We start from the raw sequence: 23,874 nt of genomic DNA on the forward strand, positions 1-23,874 counted from the left end.
TGTTACAATATAGATTCTTTTGTCCTCTTCATACCGTTCAGGACCTTAAATACTTTGTACTACTTCTCTATCTTTAACATTAACATATAATTTTTTGTATTTATTGAACATTTTATTCGATCATATTTTAAAAGCCTTTTCAAAAAAAAAAACCATAACGAAAAAATTTTGAGGGTTCACTCAAAATATTTTCGATTTTGAGTCATGAATAAAAGTCAGACAAAAAATTATTATTACTCTACACGGAGAGAAAAATATGGAAATCATTCCTATAATTTTAATGAAATGCTTTCCTATGCCATTTTAGGAGCGATTACTTAAATTATGGGAATTGTACCCATAATTTTTTAGAAATGTTACTATAATTATGGGAATGGTTCCTATGATTATAGGAACGATACCTATAATTATAACTGTAATATCCTAATGATTCCCATAATATATAGGAATGGTTTCCATATTAAATAGGAATAGTTTCTATAATATTATAGGAACCATTCCTATAATATTATAGTGATGATGCCGAATAATATTGAGATATTTATTTTTCTCTGGTCTGTCGTCAGATCTATGGTCTGATCCATCGTATATATACTGAATATATTCAGGTATATATACTTTTGAAATATATTCCTTTATTTAAAATATATTCTCGGATATATTCTAGAATATATTCCAGAATATATACTAGAATATATACTTTTTCCGTGAGGGTATAACGATCATTTTATTATAGGGACCATTCCCATAATTTTTGGAAAGGTTCCTATAAATTTCTCTCCGTATATGCTAATTAAAAAATATTAATCCACCATCTTTGAAAGTTTAAAAAATCTTAAGGGACTTTTAGTATTCAAAATTTTAATTTTAAATTTTCAAAATGTGAATAATTTTTAACCTAGAAAATATTTTTAATTAATGATTTTAATTAGAGTCTATCTCAAGACAAGCAGTAGTATATGTTATGTCGATGTCATGAAAGTTCGAAATTTTCTGAACTAGCCGGAAATCTTTACAAAATGCAGAGAACAATTTCCGGGACTTGAGACCACACCATAAACCGGAATCCATCCTAATTAGAAGCCGCTAGAGTAACCGCAAGACAACCTCCTTCTATGTAGTCTCAAGTCCTTTGGGTTTACAAGAGTGGCCAGAATGCTACCAAAAGCTTGCTACGATGAGTTTTCCCACTCTCCCACTGGACTTTCTCCCTTGCCTGGTGTCTATATATCTGCATCTACACTCTGATGCCTTGCTGAGATCTTAAAGATATATGTACATTTCCTCATTGTAGCGCGTACATAATTAACAGAGACGTAAAAATAACAGAGTTCAAGAATTCGTTCTTTCTTTAAATTCTTATCTCCTTTATTTTATTCCTTTTTCTCGGTTCTTATTATTTAGAAATAATTAAGGTGCTTCTCGTACATACTACTTCTTGAAAAAAATTTTTTTTCCACATAATTATGATTATGATACTTTTTTTTGAGTATTAACGAGTGTACTTTGTAAAGAACTCATGAAGTTCACGCAAAGTAAATACGGAGTGAATACGAAGTGGATGGTTTTATTATATATTACATTCACTTCTTTCAGAGTTAATTTCACTACGAGGGGAACTTTTATTTATGTTAGTAATATAAAGAGGTAAGCTAATATAGTTAAGCATCACTGATTTAAATTTTGTATTATATATTGCTGTTGTAGTTTGAACTTTACAATAATGAGGAATTTCTTTTTATAAGTTAATATCAATTAAGATAAACATAACTTCACGAAAACTTCAAGTTTACCGAGTAATTAAAGTATAAACTTAAAATTATTTCGTCACAGAATTTTAGGGATAATAAAATGACGGGAAAAAAATTTATTTTAATTTTTAATTGTCTGCTTTAAAAATTGAAAATTTTAATTTTTTTGCTACTAAAATTAAAATTTTTAAGGAATTCGGACAATTTTTAATTTCAATTCAAGTTTTAGAGATGAAAGTTTTATTTGAGAAAAAAATAATTTTGTGCTTTTAATGATAGAAGGATTTAGTACATAGTACTAAACTGATTTAGTAACAAAATTTTTATTCATTTATTTGGGAGAAACAAATATTTTGTACCGATCAATAATATTTGTTACAGTTTAATAAATGATTTCTTTATATGAACAAAGCCTTATTACATGGAAATAAATATTTAGTTCCACCAAATAATATTTAGTAACAGGTACTAAATATTTCTTTGGTAAGTATTGTCGGTAGATGGCTATGCTTTAATTCCAATGTTTATGTGATATATAACCTATTCACTAACTCAGATTATTTTATTCAGCTCGATTTTGGGAGATTTATTAAACCTTTAAAAACACAGATACTCCCGATAAATGTCTTCTATTTATGTCTTTTCTTAGTGGAGTTTAGTTTACATTTTTTAATTTGTCTATTATTGATATGTTAAAATCTTGTTTAATTTTAAATTTTATAAATGTCTCAAACAAAAAAATATAATTTAATGAGATTCTCTTCTTTATAATACCGTATATTTTTACTTAAAATTATTTATTCTAATTATTTTTATTTATTTTAAGTTAAAAAGTTAGGTTACACGCTAAAATTAGCTAAAAAATTAATTTCTTTGATACCAATAAACGATTTATTGAGTACCAATAGTACGATTTATTGAGTACCAATAAATCATTTGTTAAATACTACTAAATATTTATTTGGTGGAACTAAATGGGCTTTAATAAACGATTTAGTACCTATTACTAAATATTTGGTAATCAAAGGTTTGTTACTAAATCATTTAGTATCTGTTACTAAATCTTATTAAATAGAACTAAATCCTTCTATCAGTGTAGGCTTCAACAATAGATTTGTGTATGAAAAAAATTAATGATATTGATATAGAAAAAAAATAAATTGAATTTACTTGGAAAAAAAAATTAACAATTTGTTTTTATTAATAAATAGGGAATCAACTGAATGAATAAGTAGATACGTGAAATCTTAATTAAAATTGGAATTATTTAAATTGAAAGATGGATGTAAAATGAAGTAGAAGTAGCGAAGTAGCTAGAGATGTAAAGTATAAAGGTTATGAAAGAATTTAAATGCACTTTCTGGTTATATAAATTCTTGTGGTACTGTGGATTTGTCAAGTACGTGGATTAAATAAGTCACTTGAAAGCGGGATCGTCAATTCGAGGGAATAACTATAAGACGAGGCGAAAGCGGGAACAGCAGCAGCTGTAATAACATCTCGAATGGTTGCGCTCAACTCTTTTTAAAAAGTTTATCAAATAGCATTATCTCTCGATGACGTTGTTTTGAAGACATGTCGCTAGGAATTTAAAGAAGGAAAATCATTGGAGAAAATACGTGCCACTATTTTAGTGGATGTTTATTTTCTCAATTTATTTTTATTTTTATTTTTCAAGGGGATTCACGAGCTGAAGGAGGAGAGTACTTCAGTTAAGCATGAGCTTAACGACAAAAGTGATTTTTGATAGAGGAAATAAATTCAAACGTTACAGTCTACTGACCTAGTATATCTAAAAAGAATTGACGGTTTAAGGATTTGAATAAATTACCCGCGGGATAATTTAAAGGGAATTATGGTCTTTGTATTACTTGAGGTAACGAGTTATACATTTAATTTAGTTTTAATAAGGGTTGAAGAGTTATTAATATAACCATTTTGATAAATTGTATTTGTTACTTTAAAGATAAAGTGTATACTTGAAAACAAATTGTTCAATAATTGTAGTAAGCCGCATAAGTTACCCGGGGATAATAAGACCTAGTGAAGGGACGTTTTAGATAAAACGAAAAGAATCCGATTTAATTAATAGTATATTAATTACACTATTAGGGCAGAAAGTTTGAGATTTCTGCACTGCGCGCCATGATGCCCGAGGCGTAGCCGAGGGCATCACGGCGCGCAGTTCAGAGCTCTCAAACTTCTGCCCGTGTAGTGTATACTATTTTTTTTATAGCCGGTCGAAAGTACGTAAAATATTTAATGTACTGCATCGAAAAAGAATTGATGCCTGCCCCCGATATTTGCGGCACGAGCGAAGCGAGTGCTGCTGGTCAGGGGGGGGGGGGGGCAGGCATCAAATAATAAAAAATTTCAATTTAAAATCAAATAAAAAATAATTAACAAACATTTTTTTTTGAAACATTTTTAGATTAAATGAAACTGAAATTTCTTGAATTCAACAAACATAATAAAGATTATTCTCGGTTAAAAATAAAAAAAAAACGAGCATATTATCTGAAAATTAACAATAATTAATAAAAATTAAATTAAATTGTTGTTACTGCGTACATTTTTCTAAATAATTAATTAATTACATAAAGTTGATCCATTTTACACACGTAACTGTCAAACTGAATCTTAGTACAGTACAACCTGGTTATAAGTTACATCGGATGATCTACTCACTCTTACAGCAGTTATATCTTTATCGATATATGAAATATTTCATGTAAGTAAAAGAAAGAAAGAAATATAACCAAGTTGTATTATACCATCAATCGTAAATGATCAGCGTAAACAAAACATAGTTAGTAACAAATGAATAATGTCAATCGCGGTAACGATAGTATATTACACACCTAGGGAAGTAAAGTAAGAAATGTCTTAGATCACATGTAATTGCTGACCGAGGCGAAGCCGAGGTCAACAAACATGTGATCTGAGGCTTTCTTACTTGACGTCTCTTTTATAATTTTTTCTAGATAAATTGAAAGTTATAATTATATCGTTGATTGACTAATTTAATATGTTTTAATTTCATTTGAATTTTAATTGCGATTATATAGATGTCAATATAAATCTCCTAAACTTTAAATATTTAATTTTATTTTTGTTTTTAGTGAATTTGACCATAAAAATTTATCGACATTTTTTTTTCTGAACAAAGAAAATCATTTTGAAGAGCTTCATCGTTTTGTTTCAAGTATAGTATATTACACCCTTTGGGAAGGAAAATAAGAAAAGCCTTAGATCACATGTAATTGTTGGTCGAGGCGAAGCCGAGGTCGACAAAAATGTGATCTGAGGTTTTCTTTTTTACTTTGCAAGGGCTGTATACTATTTTTTTGTCTGACGAAAAGCAGCAACTTTGTTTAGCGCAGGAGAACGAAAGTTGCCACTTTCCGCCCGGAGGGCAAAAAAAATTCTTGATCTGAGAAATGTTTCTTGGTTCACTTAAATTTTACTTGATTCAAGAATTTTTCGCCTTAAATCAAATTAATTATTTTTTAGTGTAGGATTTATTACCCTCAGATAGCTTAAAACTTTTCGCCATTAACTAGATGTTGAGCTTTCCTATAAAATTTTCTCTTAACAATTTTTAATAGCTCAATAAATAAACTGTAAAATACTGACACCAATACCGTGAATAATGAGCTCATCAGCGATAGAAGATATACCGTATAACGGGAATATAATTCAGTATCCTGAGGAACTTGGAATACAAATAGGTAATAAAATGGTCTTGGATAGTATAGTATATTGATGCACCTATTATATATAAAACGGAGTAATATGGGCGATATTTCACGCACATAATATCGGAAATGTCGTCGTGCCCGGGATCTCCATATCCAAGTTATAGGTAACAGAATCGCGAAGCGGTTAGTCCCATGTGGCCGTTAACCCACTGTGGAATACGAGGCGAGGCGATGCAGGTTGCAGTCGATACGCCTTGTACATTGTGGATGTACCTACTACCTTCTACCTTCGGAGTAACATGAGGCAATAGGGATGAAGATATAAAGAGAGACATCCAATATCTACGGCAATGTGTTACCAGAGTCTCGTTCACCCTGGATCCTGGATCCTGGATAAAATCCAACCAGCGAGATCCCAGACCCAGACTCGAGACCTTACTGTAGCTTAGTTGTAGCTGCTTATAGATATATCCTGCCCGATACATAAGCTAAAGGTATATACACTGCAGATAAAAGGATAGTGTAGTGTTACGTTGAAGTTTAGTTGGATTTTGGATGGGCTTTCAGTGGCAGTGCCAGTCTGCGATATCTGTCGCACATGTTTCGTTGTAATATCACGAATTTCAGTCAATCTTTCTCTTGGTTCTCAGCCTAGACTCTTCAAGACTCAAAGTCTCTTGGTGTCAGAGTCACTCGAAATTTGCATCGTCAAACCCGTAGTTGGTAGTCGGTACGTAGCACTGAAAGACGAGCGAAAGTTAATCTAACATGTAATCAGATGTCTTTTGTAGTCGAGAGCTAGAAAGGAGTTAATGCTGTTTCCAAGCTGAAGGAGAAGTGCCCGGAAGGAGCGCAAGAAGTGATCTACATAACACCGTAAATACATTTGATGACGACTTTAATAATTTGGAGAGAGTTGTCGCTACTGTGTTTTTGTAATTTTGAGAATATGACGGGCGAATACTCCCATAATTATTTTTGATGCGTCTTTATACACTGATAGAAGGATTTTTTTATAGTTAAAAATACTTGCTAATATTTAACAAATCATTTATTAGAGACCACTTTTCCTGAATAAATATTTCTTAGTATTTAAAAAGATTTAATAATATTTAATAAATGAATATCAGATTTACTAAATACAAACAAATCATTTTAAATACTAAGAAATATTTGTTTAATACTAAAAAGTGGTCTATATTAAATGATTTGTTAACTATTAACAAATATTTTTTGATACAAATAAATCCTTCTATCAGTGTAGGGTATATAAGAAGCCTTGCAGACTTGACGTTAATTTAAGATTTTAAGTTTATAGCACGTTTTTAAAAAAAATCGATATGCTGGTGTACGAAAGGCAAAATGAAAACAATCAAAATTGATTATTATGAAAAAATACCAGTGAAAAACTTTTCTGATATGGCCTGATATATAAAACTTTTTTTTTATTAAAATTACATTCATTTCTTAAATTAAAGTTCAAAAAAAAATTTAGAGCTTTAATTATTATTGCATTAAAAACCAATTGAAGCTTACAAGTTTCATAAAAATAGATGCACTTTTAATAAAAATAAATCAAAATCCGGATCAATATATAAATATATATTTATTCCATGTTATGTGATTTCTGTTTTATCTTTTTGATTCCAGGTCTTTTTAAGAGAGCGATTTTACTGTCAGGCAGTGCTTTGTCATCCTGGGCAGTTGTAGAAGATCCGGTTACGTATGCAGTAAAACTAGCTAAAGCAGTAAACTGCTCTGTACCATCGGATCTGTTGAAAGAGCACGAGCTGATCGTGGATTGTCTACGTGAAACCCGGCTAGAAGATCTCATGTCAGCGGACGTACAAGCTCCGACTTTTCTCAGTGCTTTTGGTCCTAGTGTCGACGGGGTTGTCATAAAACCCGATTTCCACAAGGATCTCCTCTCTTATCTCGGTCCAGAATTCCAAGGATCCGGGTCAGTAGCCATCTATAGATGCACTGATTCTTTTATTACTTTTCACATTTTTTCAATCACTCTTTCTCTGCAAGTGCTCGAGTAATTATTTATTTTATTTATTTATTTATTAATCTGGTTACAAAAAAAAATCTATAGAGGTGCTTATAACACCTGTGCATAGAACGAGTACATATTAACAAAAATATATTTTATTATCAACAATCACTTAATATATAAGATAGTAATATAGTTATACTTAATACAGTGCAAGCTAAAAGAAAATCAACCTAGCAAGCTTGTTATTTATATAAGTTTTATAAGTAATATTGTTGCAACACTTAAATTAATATCACGATTTTTAACTAATTATCTATTTTTATCGATTCTCTCAGTTTTTTGTTTATTAGTTTCTTCTTATCATTCAAAGTTTTCATCTCTATTGGTAATTTATTGTAATATTTTAAAGCTACATAATAAGCACATTGTGTGTAAATTGTTTTACTTATTTTTGGTAGTGACAGTTGTTTATGTCTTGTACAAGTTATTTTATCATTATAGAGATTTATGCAATCTTGATAATAGAAAGATAACGCAGTGGTAATGAAAGTTTTTCTGATCCCAAGGGGAGTGTTGTTGATATTAGTTACGCACAATTTACTTAGTAATCTATTTTGTACATTTGAGATGATTTTAATTGACTTATCATATGCACCTCCCCAGGCAATAATACCATATTTTATTATGCTTTCGAGTAGCCCATGATATATTATTTTCATAGTTTGTGGATTTAATATTCCTGTCAGTTTGTAAAATACAAAAGTGAAATATTTGAGTTTTTTGAATAATTCCAGAGCATGGTTGTTCCATCTCATATGACTATCAAAGTGTATTCCAAGATATTTACAATGTTCAACTCTTTTCAACGGCTTATTATTAATATGTACTTCAAACTCAATTGGGTAACTATCTTTATAACTGCCGAAAGTTATAAATGTAGACTTATCTATATTGAGAGAGAGTTGATTCTCTCTAAGCCATAAATCAATTTTATGTAAGCATTCAATTAATTTATTTTTAACTATTAGCCAGCTTTTTCCTGAGCATGATATGGCTGTATCGTCAGCATAAGAAACTATGGTATCATTCGATAAAACATTAAAAATATCATTGATATATATTATAAATAATAGGGGCCCCAAGACAGTACCCTGGGGGACGCCCACAATAACGATTCTGGTATCACTTATAGTATTATTTAATTTAACTACTTGGGATCTATTATGTAGATAGGATTTTAGGAGTTGATGTGCTATACCCCTAATTCCATATCTCCATAGTTTATCCATCAATATCTTATGATTGACAATGTCAAAAGCTTTGGCCAAATCTAGAAAAGCTAGAACAGTTGGTGAATTTTTATTTAAGTTAGAGTAAATGTAGTTAGAAGTATAAGCTAGAGCATCAGTTGTACCTCTGTTTTTCATGAATCCAAACTGTTTATTTGAAATTAATTTGTTTTTTAAGCAGAAATTAAGTAATTTAACATGAATGAGTTTCTCAAAAAGTTTAGCTAAGTTTGAAATCAATGATATGGGTCTATAGTTAGTAGTTAAGTGTTTATTACCAGACTTATAGATAGGTACCACATCTGCGCTTTTTAAAGCATTCGGCCAAATACCATTGCTATTGCAAATATTAAAAATGTGTTCTAGTGGAGTACTTATATCTTTAGAAATAGTTTTAAGAACTTTACTGTTAATCCCATCAACACCACCTACTTTATCTTTCATATCACGTATAGTACCCATGTACCCGGTAGTACCCATGTTTCAGAGCAAATAATTATGTCCGGTTTCACAGTTAAATTTTCTATAAACAGTTCAAGTTTAGTAAAGTTAGAGTTTAAACTTCTCACATTTAAATGCACTATTAATAATTTTCCCTCCTGAAGTGAGCCATTCAGACTATCTAAATCACTGTAGATCTCTTCAATTTGCATATAATTATCATCCATCGAAAATGATAAATGTCCAATAATTTAAGTTACTGCTTTGGTGTAACACCAACTTTACCTAGGTGAACCGGTATAGTAGGTTGGAGAGGATAGTCAGTGGAACTGATTAATTTATTAAATTTATACATAAGATACGGACAACACGTGTCATTAGCACTGTGATCAGTAGATCTATTTTTGTGAAACTTTTCATTATAAAAAATACAGTTTAAGCACTTTTTCTGCTGCTCCTTACACAACTTAGTAAGGTGATCTCCGGCACATATCATACACTTCACAGAGTTATTACACTTGTTATGATTATGGTTAACTCTACCACACTTGTGACACAAGTTAATAGTAAAGTAATCAAAAACACGACATCGCTGATTTCCAATGTAAATTTTAAAACCATTGTTATGCAACAGTAGGTACGTTTCAGGTGTAACCTCCAAAATTAGTGTTCTCTTACCAGTTATATTTTTATAATCGGCAATTATATTGAAAGCACAATCAGACTCACGAAAATTTCTATTGTTTATATCCTCACATAGATCTTCCTTTGATAAGTCATTATCTACGTTTATAATTTTAACCTTAGGTAAATTTAGATGTTCAAGTTCCACATGATAATCAGCACCCAGCTTATCACTTAAAACAGACTTAGCTCGTACTACATCATTATTATTTTTGCATGCAATGGTAGCCAGTCCATCCACATTTTCTCGTACACTACTTATTGGAATCGCCAAATCATTTGTGATTTTATTCTTAACTTTTCCCATGGTCTCACGATTATTATTGATTTTAGATTTCATAAGAATTTTCGGAATTTTAGGTTTAGGTTGTAAATTATTTTTTACAATACTTGCATAATCACTTTCAGGTTTTTTGACAGTTAATTCATTATTAACAATAGCCTCTAATAATTTATTTCTAGCTTGTAGCTCCACGTTGATCTGTCTGAGTAGCTCATTTTCCATTTTTGTGGTAGCTAACTCATCCAGATCTGGAGCACTAACATCAGATAAATTTTTAGATTGATTTAGTGATGTTATTACATAATTAATTTCTAAGATCCTCTTTTTCATACAGTTTTACTTGCGTAATTATTTTTCGAGCATTTTCATCTAACGTATTCAAATCATCGTCCAATTTTGCGGTTAGGTTGTCCTGATGGTGTTTTGGACAGATTACAAGCATTTCACTCACAAATTGACCTTTCGTATATTTATTACGAAATGAAGTCAGCTTCATGATACACATTTTCACATATCAAACCGATAACAATTTTAGGTACTTTAGACATAGGATGACACTTAAAAACTTTGCACGTATTATTCGACGCATTCTCAGGGTCGTCCATCTTGGAATATTAATCACAATATTATTAAATATATTAACAAGAAATGTATAAGCTGATGAATTTATAATTAAATTCGTAATGATGGATCGCCCAACAAGCAATCTGTTAATGCATAATAATTAATTTTGCCTTTTTGCACGTCCTCACTTTTTCAGTCCTCGTGGACGTGATTAATTCAATGCACAAGTTTCACACGATAAACTTTAGTTGCTCAGTTATTTACTCCCTTGCTTACTTTATTACTTTCTCTCTCACTCACTCGCTTATTTATATTATATTCACGTATATTTATTTAATTTACAGACAACTTCCAAAGAGAAGTGATCCTGGAATGCCAATCACCAGTAACAACAAGTATGACCTATTGTTTGGCGTTACAACCAGTGAAGCTTTGTGGAGGTTTGCTGAAAAAGACGTTCAAGCTGGTTTCGAGGGAGAAAGACGGGACAGAATAATACGGACCTATGTCAGAAATACATATACTTATCATCTTACTGAGATATTTTATACGGTAAATATAAGTTAATAATTGTACTACAGAAGGAAAACTTTTGTTGGTTTATATTGAGGAGTCTTACAAAAAAATATAAAATGAAATTTTTTATCTATTTGATTTCCCATGAGTAAAATTTATGGAAACATTCTCAAATTTATGTAAATTCATGATAAATATCAGTTTTAGTTTGAATTGATATTGTGGCAAAACGGTGAAAGATACAAAGAAATTAATGAGAATTTTTTTGTAGAAAATTAAATTTGCTGCAAATAATTATCTATGCAATTTTTTTGTATCTACGATATTTAGCTAGAAATTGAACTTTAGAATTTTACAAGCCATTTCGATAATATCGAAATGACTCCCGATTAGAAATTTTAATGTAAGACCTATTGGGTCCTCATTGGGTTGCCCAATAGGGACCACACATAGGGATGTAACACAAAGCCCTATGTGGCTCTCATTGGGAAATCCCTCTTGGGTCCCAATAGGGAAATCCCCATCAGAACCCCATTTAAATTTTGAAAGAAAAAATATGGCCCAGATGTATACCTTGGGTATTCCCAATATAATTTCTAGTCGGGCTGTTTAAACTTTTAAATAAAAATTCTTTTTTAAGAATAAAGGTACGAAAAAATTGATAAAAACTTTTTTTGTAGAGAATTGAATTTACTGCAAAATAGTATTCTTACAACTTTTTCATATCTATACTTATCAATGGAGAGCCGGTTTTTTTGTCCGGTTATACTGCAAAAACTACTGTACCGTTCGGAATAATACTTATACTATAAGATGCAGCGTGTTTCGAAGAAGGTTTTAGTATATGATATGGTGGTGATTACTTATCCGGAACCTATATTTTTTTGACTTAGAAATAATGAATTCTTATTGCAACTAAATTTATGCTATTCGATTATCATTTGTTTAAAATAAACTTTTTAGTTCTATTGGTTATGTTTATATACTTGGCAGATTTCTTCACTTATGAGATCTGCAATTTCTTTAACTGAAACTTTCAATGCTCATTACAAATTTTTTTTTTCATATCAATTATTATTCATTTTTGTAAGAAAGACACGGGAATGTTATAATGATTGCACATTGAAAGTTACAATGAATATTAGCTAGAATAATTACATGGATGAAAGGTGCATGCCAATTCGATAGAATTGGGAATCTGTGCAAGTCAAAACAATACTCTAATTAAATTTTGAGTCTCGATCTAAAAATGCAATTCTATAAAGCACCCAGCGGAGCGGGCGAGTAACGGCTAGTCTTCAATATTTAGTTTGAAATCAAGCTTCGAAATTTCCAAGCTTTAATATTGATATTTCAAAATAATTGCTCTGACTTTTGAATGAAAATTCCTCTCAAAGAGAAAAGATACGGATAAATTAATAAAAAAAAAAAAATAATGGAATGAATTAATTAAGAAGTAAAAGTACTTTAAACTCTAATGATATAATAATGTAATTAATTATTCAAATTTCCATCATTAAAACTTCTTCCTTTCATTTTAACTTTCCACATGATTTTCTATACATTGAATTTTTAATAAATCAATACTCACCGAAAGTAGATGAAAAAGTTGTAGGAGTACCTTTGAGTTTTACTGCCAAAGGTTGATTCTGCATGTAATGGAATTTATCCTCCAGAATCAGTCCAGAAATTTAAAGCATCTGGAACAAAAAGAGAAAGAGTTCTTTTTACTATCTATGAGATTTAGTGAGTTGTAAATTGGTAAAATATTTAATTGAGAGAAAAAATTACGGACAAATTTAGTTAGAAGCGAAAAATCTCCTGTTTTTTTTAATGAAAATGAGTTGGGGTGAGAAAGACATAAAATAAAAATTTACGCTTACAAACACTGTAAAGTAACTCATCCCAAAAAAGTCCGGTCTAGTAAATCAAATATGGCTTGACACTAAAAAAAAGAGTAATGTATCGACAAACGAATGCCCCCGATCACATATCACAAACATTTAGATACTCTGATACTAACAGGAACACTAGATAGAACAAATATATATCTACGTATGACTGTTATCTCTGAACATCCGTTAAACGGTGTATTTGGATATGGATAAAACAAATGGATCGGATAAACAAAACAAATAAAATTTTAAATATAAATAAAGACTATAAATAAATAAAATACCGGGACCGACAACTAAATAATCCACATGAATATGAGGAAAAATATAAATAAATAAATATTTCACAAAAAACTAAAATTATAACAATATTTGACACCGGAGTGTCAGATAATCGCATATGCATTCGATGTAATCTGATCATTTTACAATTTTGTGATAAGAAAATACAACGCAGTATTTTTAAAGCTTATCCATTTATAAATTACCGAGCGCGTTTATAATTTAAATTGATGCTGCTGAATAATTTACATGATCAATTTTTTTTATTTCATTTTTATAATAAATTTGTATTTATTTATTGAAAAAAAAAAATAAAAAATTTGTGACTTTAGTACCTGAAAATCTTAATTTCAATAAAAAATGAATGTATTTCTTAAAAAATTATTCTGCATGAAAAAATGCAACACAGATTTAAAAATTATAAAAAATTTTTTTCTCTCGATATGATTCGCAAACTTTCTTTCTACCTTAGTAACACTGACATTTACATTGAAAGATCTTTAAAACCATTTTGGCGATCAATTTAATTCGTTAAATTAAACTTTTTGTTAAATTAACTGCGCAGAAACTAAGCGTTCAAAGCTTACTAAACTTTGTATTGGCTTTTGAAAACTTTAAGGATGTCCTTTGTATCAGTATGTATACGTATGAACAAGTTATAAGCTACTTTGCTAGGTAATACTCAATAAAGTGGTTCATTATAAAATACTAACAAGCTAACAGCAACTTCCACTACGGTCACTAGTAATTCTAGTACCACAACTACCACTGACCTTGGTATTCATCTTCAACAAAATATTTTTTAAAGCAAAAAACCCGAAAAGTAAAGTGTAAAAATAAATGAATGAGTCAAAAACAAGAGAAACTAACAATCAAACTCACTAGTTTTTCATTCATTCCATTCATTTAGATTGAACAGAATTAAATCATTTTGCGCTTTTGTTTACTTAGATTGTGAATGAGTACACCGAGTGGGAGCGAACAATGCAGCATCCATCGAACACCAGAGACGGATGCGTACGTGCGTTGAGTGATGCACAATTCGTAGCACCACTTGTCCAAACTGGAGATCTTTTCACTCTTCGTCACACTCGCCAACCGAACAACCCTCACATTACACCAGTTCCTGACAGTGAGAAAGAACCCATGCCAAAAACTTATTTCTACGTTTTTGATTTTCAAACAAAGGACGGCGATTATCCAGAGGTAAGTTTTTTTTTGTTAAGGCGTTAAATACACACTTCGGATTTTTTTAAAAATTGATTTTTCTTAAATTTCATTTTTGTAATGTACTTAAATTTTTATTTTTAATTCTTATCCTCGGAAGTTCAAAATTTCTGACTTGGAAAGTTATGGAAAATGAAAATATAATTTTTTTATATACGAATTTTTTGCTTTAAGAATTTTTTTTTCTTTAATTTTTTATTTTTTCAGTGAAATATTAAATTGCGAAAATTGCAAAGTTAATAGAAGAAAAAACAAAATTTTTTTACTTTCCTTTTTGCTCGGCAGAGCAAGAAAGATGTATAATTTGAAATACGCTTTTTTTAAAGATCAAAGTGACTATACTATACGTATATCCAGTTTCATATTTATCAATTAAAAAGTCTCATGATAAAAAATGGTTGAAAAATCGCTTTTTTCTTCCATCTAACATTGCAAGCTGATAAAAAATTGATATAATAAACAAAAAACTTGGACAAGCGAGTATCTAAAAACTGAAATAGAGGGATTTGAGGTGAAAAAAGGTTCTTTCAATATACCTTCCTCTGGTTGAGCTGTAATCTCGATTGGTGACTTTCGGGCTTCACTTTGGGAGGGCCAGCGCATCGAGGATCTCGGAGATTTTTCCATTTCTACGAGAAACAGGAAAAAAATGAGGTAAAAACATTGGGACTTTGACGAGTTGTTTGTTCTTCCGTGTCCCCAACCGATCAATTTCTCCATTATTTTGAACGAAGACTCGTGAGAAAATACCCGTCTCGGTGTACACAATACAAAAGGAGACGTAAAAGGAAAAAATAAAATAAAATAAAAAGTATTTAAATTTATATAAATAGTTAGAGTGAATGCAGATCTCTAGAAATCCGGCAATCAATTCTATTTAAATTGAAATTTAGATTGAGTTTTAATGGATCGATTAATGAACGGGATGTTGGTACTTGTTTGTGAATTACTGATACCTTATATTCAGAGCTCTTCTCTTAAATTTGGTATTATTTTCGGCTAAAGTTATTCGATCACTCCTCTGCGATATATTTTACTTACATATTATTATTATTATCTACCATCAATTGATACATATTTTTTTTTGTGAAATTATGCATTAAGATTCTTTATACGCCTTTTTGAGTAGTGATAAAAATTTGAACTTAAAAAAACTTAAGCCACAGTTAAAATTATTTTTCATGTTTTTTGAGATCAAAATAATAAGTTTGAATATTTTAATATAAATTTTGGTATTTTTTATCAAAATTTTACCAACACTGAAGAATCAAATTTCACATTTTAATTTATCTAATCATTACAACACAACCACATAAACCAAAACTCATAATCATCAACAAAGCTAGATGTAATTCTCTAGTCCCTAACTCAGAAATAAAATATAGCACTATCAATTTCTGCAATAACTAGCGCAAGCAATATAACTTGACAATTTGTACCCTCAAAGCATACCTGAAAATTGAAACGGACTTGCGTCGTTGATTCTCCAGTAATATTTCAATTAAATCCGCATAGAACTTTATGACATATATGTATATACCGACGTCTATACATACATATGTAAGGTTTCTCCATGCACAGCAATCGACAAATATATACACGTACTTAATCGTTAAACGCCGTCTGCATTTCACAGGAATGTCATCAGTAGTTTAAATTTTCAATGGTATTTTCATAGTCATCAAAACATTCGAGCTCTCCTTTCTATTCCATGCTTCATGTTGACTTATAAGTGCTTTAGACAAGTTTCATTACTTTGACAAACTCATAAAACAATTAAATTTCAAAATAGACATAATAACAATATAAATGAGTTATCACTTACTCGCTTTTGCTGTTTAGATAATTAAATTCGCGTATTAAATTTAAAAACAATTTATAAAAAAGTAAAATGAAAAATTATAAAATTTTTTTTGGACAGTTAAATTTAGTGATTGTCAAAATTTTTCGCATGCATATTGATACACACAGAATATGCATAAGTGCTCATACGACCCATGAATATGCATGTACCTGTGACCTCTTTGTTGCCAATTATCGGTGTGTTTACGTTCAATTATGAACAAATTACAGTGCATCGATGTTACAGTTGACGGGGGCGAGAGAGATAAATAGATAGATGGATAGATGTTATGTGCCAGCATGATGGAATAATCAAGAGGTAGAGGCAGAGGGAGAGAAAGAGGTAGAGACGGAGAAGAGAGTAAAAGAGAGTTAAATAGATGATTGTATTGGAGTTGAGCTTCCAAAGTGAGTGGTGAACTCATCGGCAATGCGCGGCATTGAAATCAATATACGCGACACCCGGTGTCACGAGACCACTACATCCATAAACCATTTCCAACGTCTATTCTATTCTATTCTGCTTTACTCTACTCAGTTTGATCTATATATATATTCTGTTTAGTAATCGTATATATGTATATTTATTACCGGTGGTTTACTAAAGCTATTATGATAATTATTACTATTAATCATTGTTGATTATTGACTGAAAAAATGAGTAATTCTGTGTTCGGTGGTTTCAATTATTCATTTAGTGATGTTACTTTGATGTCATTTTCTCGGTTCATTTGACGGAAATTACGCGCACTGAAAGAGAAAAATACTTGATTTAAGAAAAATATTTTTTTCTAAATTTTACTCTTTTAAATAGTCAGTTCTCAAAATTTCCATGATAATTTTTCCTCTGAAAATATTACACAGTAAAGAAATTTTCATTAAATTTAACACAAAAGTTTGTAGTAATAAATTAAAAAAAAAAAAATTAGGAAAACGGTTGACCCTGAAGGCCATCCCTGCAACTTCCCGCTAATTCCATACTTAGGCGCTAAAAATTGCACCAATGACGTTTTTGAGCTCTTCGAGCTCAAAAATACAATTTATGGGTTATTTTGAGCTCTCCGAGCTCAAAGAAATTGCTTTCCTATGCTTTAAAGCTCTACGAGCTCAAAAGTCTGATAGAGATTTTATAAGACACTATTTTTTGAATTTTTAAACCGCAATAACTTTTGAATGAATAAACCGATTTTTACGTGGTTAGAAGCATTTGACGCAGTTTTTCAAGCCTCACAAAGAATTTTAAATTTTGAATTGATCGCGCTAGAAATTTCGGAGTTATTCCGAAAAAACACTTTTTTCGGTTTTCTTTCGTTCACGATATCTCTCGAACGAATCAACCGATTTTGACCGGACTGGTGGTGACCGACGTGGTTTTTTGAGGTTAAGAGCTGATTATTTTTTGGAATTGAACCATCAAGCCATTTAAAAGTTATTCCAAAAAAACCACATTTGAAAAAAAATTTTTTTTCAGTTTTTTTAAGATTTCTCAAAATCTATTGATCTGAATCAGTCTAAATAGTTTTCAAAATCTAAGTTTGGTCAAGCCCTTTCGAATGGCACCAACTGCGATGAAATCGGTCAAGCCGTTCAAAAGTTATAAGCGGTTCACACACACACACACACACACACACACACACACACACACATACAGACACCGTGACAACCTCGCGGGGATAGTCAGGGAAGCTTCCTGTGACCTTCAAACGTCGAAATCTGATGAAAACTCGATTTTTGCAAAACGGGGTGAAAACAATAACTTCCCGATTTTTGAAAATCTTCGATTTTCTTAGCGGGAAGTTAAAAATTAGAGTTAATTCAACACAATCGATGTGTAATGATAACGTAACACAAATCTATGTTAAAATTCTTTAAGACCGAATCCTCGAATTCTACACTCGAAAGTGTTATTTGTAATACATAAAAAATGGTTATTTTAACAGTTTATTTTGTATTACTTTGATCAGCTGATACATGTACATCTATACTAATAAATGGTGAGCCGGTTTTTTTGTCCGGTTATACTGCAAAAACTACTGAACCGTTCGGAATAATACTTATACCATAAGATGCAGCGTGTTTCGGAGAAGGTTTTAGTATATGATATGGTGGTGATTACTTATCCGGAACCTATATTTTTTTGACTTAGAAATAATGAATTCTTATTGCAACTAAATTTATGCTATTCGATTATCATTTGTTTAAAATAAACTTTTTAGTTCTATTGGTTATGTTTATATACTAGGCAGATTTATTCACTTATGAAACCTGTAATTTCTTTAACTGAAACTTTCAATGCTCATTACAAATTTTTTTTTTCATATCAATTATTATTCATTTTTGTAAGAAAGACACGAGAATGTTATAATGATTGAACGTTGAGAGTTACAATGAATATTAGCTAGAATAATTACATGGATAAAAGGTGCATGCAAATTCGATAAAATTTGGAATCTGTACAGTTCAAAATAATATTCTAATTAAATTTCAAGTCTAGATCTAAAAATGCAATTCTATAAAGCACCCAGCGAAGCGGGCGAGTAACAACTAGTACATAAATAATTAAACTAACGATGATTTGAAATTATCATTTAAAAACTGTCAACTCTAATGCACATTAAAAAATTAAAATTCATTATCTTGAATCAAGCTAGCAATAACTAAATAAAAAGCGTCAAAGTAGTAAATAGCTTGGGTCAAGCACACAAATAAGTACGAAAATTTACAATGTCTCGAATTGGCGGCGATACATGAGGTAGATGTAGAGGTAGATATAAAACACGCCTTTGGATTCTCGGAAAAATTGAACATTGGATCTAGTGTCACTGGAAAATTCAATACAACCGAGTGGCCGTTAAAATCGTCACGCAAATATCAAAGTGTAGGAGGGTAGGATGTGTGTGTTGAGAACTACAAAAGAATTTATTGGTCTCTTGTATGCTACGGGAATTATTGCGTTACCGCGGTATTTATTGGAATCCAATGAAACGAATCACCCAGAAGTTGGCGCCAACTACGCGTCGATCGCGCGAAATTCCATTACATGAGTTCCGTACACTATTTATGTGCGAATCAATGCTGCGAGAAACAGATCCGCGGACAAACTACAGGGTCAATGCATCGTATGCACAGATGCATACCTTGCACATATTGCAGTTGTGTTGTTCTAAGTTTAAATATACATAAATAAATCGATAAAAATGCTCTGGAAAGTACTCCTAAGTTTTTAGTAACCATAAAATCCAAAAATTTTGTAAATTAAAATGTACGTGCCTTAAAGATTAACATCGTACGTAAAATTGATCGAAGTAACGTTAATATGTACAACATTTTATTACTAATAACTTTAATTCTATTTTCAAGTTTCTAATAATTTTATATCCAACGTCGATAAAAAAAAATACCTACTATACACTACACGTATATATTTAAAAAATAATTTCAATACTAATTTAATGATAAATAAATTTTAAAAAATCAATTATATTTACAATTAAATTTTAATTTTTTTTCAGTAATCAAATAAACTTTATTTTGGTTAAGTTTTAAATTCAAATAATTAACGAATTATTCAAGCTACAAAAAAAATGATAAGAGATATTTTTTACAGTAAATTTAATTTCCTACAAAAAATTACTTCATACATTCCCTTGTATCTCTTATTCCTCAGGCAGAAATTGAATTTATAGTTAAAAACCAAAGACACGGTTGTGTCCACATCAAGTACGGGTGTAATGGCACTTACGTTGATTATATGCGCGATTCTTCAATTTTAAATTGGCAATGATGTGATACTAAGAGCGACTACGAGGTCGTTAGTATATATATTACATTTTTCTACAATATTGGATGTTAAAAAGTCGTCAATCGACGTGATGTAGAAAAAGAGAGAGATTGGCATATGAATTTGGACCAACCAGTAAACGTCCTTTTGCTGTCGACGTCAACTTTCATCGTTTTATTGCTTGCTTGATATGTCTCTATGAATAATGCAACCGCAGCTCTTCTTTCATACACTCACACACATACGTACATATATATGTATATAGACATCTAATATAAAATATAAAAAATGAAGAATCGAATGATAGAGATGATGAGAATCAATATTTTACGTCAAATCGTCTGGCTGGACTAAAATGGAATATTGAAATGTGAGATATAAAGTCTAGATATATACATATATTTATACTAATACCATGGATATAGGTATATCCTTCATGCATGCATTACTTATTATGGAAAGATCTTCTTTGCGATTTCAAGGGGATTTTGCATGTCTTGCAAATAGGAATCGACAACTAGACGATCTACTTCCAGTCCTGAGCTTTTATATATTTGCTTCGATAAGCCATAAATCTACTCTAATTCATCATTTTTTGATTATAAATTTACATAAAGAGACTTCAAATTTTGTTGTTATTAAGAAATGCGATGCAGTTAAAGGCGTGAAAATCAGACTATTTTTAATAATTGTTTTATAATAATTATCTATCTTTTCATCTTAAAATTTTTCATTCTTTTATATTGCTAGACTAATATAATTTATTTTTCAAGAACAAAAAAATATTGCAGTAAATTTTGAGTCGTTAAGCTCCAAAATTCATTATTGTTATTCCTCGAGAAAGATAACAATTTACAGTTATTATTTCAGTAGTAAAAAAGAAGTACAATATTTATAGCAAAGAGAAATAACTTACAAGACAACAAAGCATGCCCGTGAGCTGAATTGATAACACGCTGTGTAACTCGACTTCACGCGCGTGAACTGCGAAATTACGGAGTAGAAGAGACGAGTTTAAGTATTGTATGGTATGGTACAGCAGGAAGAGGAAGAAAGTCGAGTAAGGAGACATTGAGAATGAAGAAGGTGAGGTACTGGTTCTGTTGCTGTTGCCGTTGCTGAACGTAGAAGTATTGAAACTTTCCGATGCGAATATCCTCGGGTACGTGAACGTGAACGTGAATTCTCGCGCACTAGGGTGCAAATGTGCTCGCATTACCTTTATTTCGTGCTGGATGCTGGATATCAACATCCTCTACACCAGCGTAGTGTACGCTCGTACGTGCGGTGACTAAAACCAGGCTTTTCGGTCTGTCGAGTGTGTATAAATAGTATATTACACACCTAGGGAAGTAAAGTAAGAAATGTCTCAGATCACATGCAATTGTTGGCCGAGGCGAAGCCGAGATCAACAAACATGTGATCTGAGGCTTTCTTATTTACTTCCCGCGGAGTGTATACTATTTTTTTGCTCGACGAAGGCAGAAAGGGGCAACTTCGCTTAGCGCAGCGGGCCAAAAGTTGACGTTTTCTGCCCGTCGAGCAAAAATAGATATTTTCGATACATATGTGCGAAGTGAGGCAATCCCAGGGCTTAAAAATTGAGACACGAGTCTAAGAAACGACACGTTTACAATGAGACCGAGTACGCTTACCTTCACTTGCCTAACGGCTCGTGGGGGTAATCTGCGTACTCGGTCTCATTGTAAACGCGCCGTTTCTTAGACTCATATCTCAATTAAGCCCTGTGAATGCCTCAGTTGGGACATATGTATCGAACAATATTTTTTGTAACGACTGCTTTCAAGGTTCAACAGAGAGAAATCATTATTTACAAAGAAATATTGTAATTAGCTGAACTATATCAGTTATCAAAAAATTATAAATAATACACGGTTATGGTTAGTAGTTGCACAGAGTTGAAAATATGATCGACAAGCTATTCATGTGTGGTTATTTGGTATGCGCAGGCGCTAGAATTAGTCTCAGTATGCTTGATAGTTTGATTTGTAGTGGTAGTGGCGGACATATACATTCTATAAATCTTATACATTTATTGTAGTTAATTTTCATTCCCGCACGGTCAAGCAGTTGGAAAGTTTGACTCCGCCTACTTTCCCGCACGCTACTACACGTGTGTGTGTGTGTGTGTGTGTGTGTGTGTGTGTGTGTGTGTGTGTGTGTGTGTTTGTGTGTGTGTATGTAAACCTCTCGTAACTTTTGAACGGCTTGACCGATTTGATCGCGGTTGGCGCCATTCGAAAGGGTTTGGCTAAACTTAGATTTTGAATACAAGTTGGACCGATTCGGAACGATAGATTTTGAGAAATCTTAAAAAAACTGCGAAAAAAAATTTTTTCGAATGTGGTTCTTTTTAATAACTTTCAAACGGCTTGACCGATCAATTCCAAAAACTAATCAACTCTTGACATCAAAAAACCACATCGATCGCCACCAAGTCGGTCAGAATCGGCTGATTCGTTCGTGAGTTATCGTTGACGAAAGAAATCGAAAAAAAGTGTTTTTTTCGAATTACACCGAAATTTTCGGACTGATTAATTTGTGTTTAAAAGTATATCATAGAATTCAAAAAATTGTGTCGAATGCCGCTAACCGCGTGAAAATCGGTTCATTCATTCAAAAGTTATTGCGGTTTGAAAATTCAAAAAATAGTATTTTATCAAACTTCTATCAGACTTTTGAGCTCGGAGAAATCAAAACTACACAAAAATCATATTTTTAAGCTCGAAGAGCTCAAAAACGTAATAAGTGCAATTTTGAGCGCTTAATTACTAAAGTAGCGGGAAGTTGCAGGGATGGCCTTCAGGGTCAACCGTTTTCCTAATTTTTTTTCATGTTTTCAAAATTATGAATCAATAACTGATAAAAAAATTAATGAAAAAGAAATGTAGGTTTTTTTTTAATCAAACTTTAATAAATGTCCTATACTCGTGTCTCTGTACTGCAATACCCTCTTCAACGGATGATAAGTACTTTTCTCTATTTTAAGCTTTTATTAATTAATTAAATCTTTAATTCGATTAGAAAGATATTAAGAAATGTTATCGCAATTAAAACTCAATTAGAAGATGAAAATTCTTGCAATCGAAAAAAAAAAATTTTTATCTGTTGAGATTTTTTTTTAATTTCCTTGAGAGCATCGGATTAACTTTTTCTCTTTTATTAATTTAACAGACGCAATTACGTCCCGGATACATAATTTAAGATAATTTAATAATTTAATTTAAAATATTCGACTCGGAAGTGCAGTATAATAAATCCGAACAAAAACAGTTTCACTGTAAAAAAGTCGCGCCAAGTCCACGTTCATAAGACTATTAGGAAAAAAAAATTTTTTTTTTCTTTAAAAAAAGATACAAAATAAAAAATTAAAACCCAAGTAACCGATATGATTGTTTTGATTTTCGGAAATTAAAAAAAATTTTATTGTAAATTTAAAAATTAAAAAAAAAATTTTAGAACGTATTTAGTGTGCGTGGTTGCAAAATATTTTACTTTTAATGAAATTCGTAAAATCTATTTACTAGGACTTTAAAAAAATTGAAATAGACAATGACGCACACCAAGTACGTTCTAAAATTTTTTTTTTAATTTTTAA

The 23,874-nt window shown here is 31.0% G+C and overlaps 1 protein-coding gene across 1 annotated transcript in view; it reads left to right on the forward strand.

Annotated features, from left to right (window-relative positions):
- The window catches only part of LOC123264344 (neuroligin-4, X-linked-like), a 314,172-nt gene that overhangs the window by 212,463 nt on the left and 77,835 nt on the right, over nucleotides 1–23,874 (forward strand). The window contains exons 5-7 of the mRNA XM_044727584.1: nucleotides 7,103–7,412; nucleotides 11,057–11,264; nucleotides 14,357–14,611. Coding sequence (XP_044583519.1) covers nucleotides 7,103–7,412; nucleotides 11,057–11,264; nucleotides 14,357–14,611 — 773 coding nt within the window. The remainder of the gene's footprint in view (nucleotides 1–7,102; nucleotides 7,413–11,056; nucleotides 11,265–14,356; nucleotides 14,612–23,874) is intronic.

This window comes from Cotesia glomerata, linkage group LG4 (assembly GCF_020080835.1).
Source record: "Cotesia glomerata isolate CgM1 linkage group LG4, MPM_Cglom_v2.3, whole genome shotgun sequence".
Taxonomy (NCBI): domain Eukaryota; kingdom Metazoa; phylum Arthropoda; class Insecta; order Hymenoptera; family Braconidae; genus Cotesia; species Cotesia glomerata.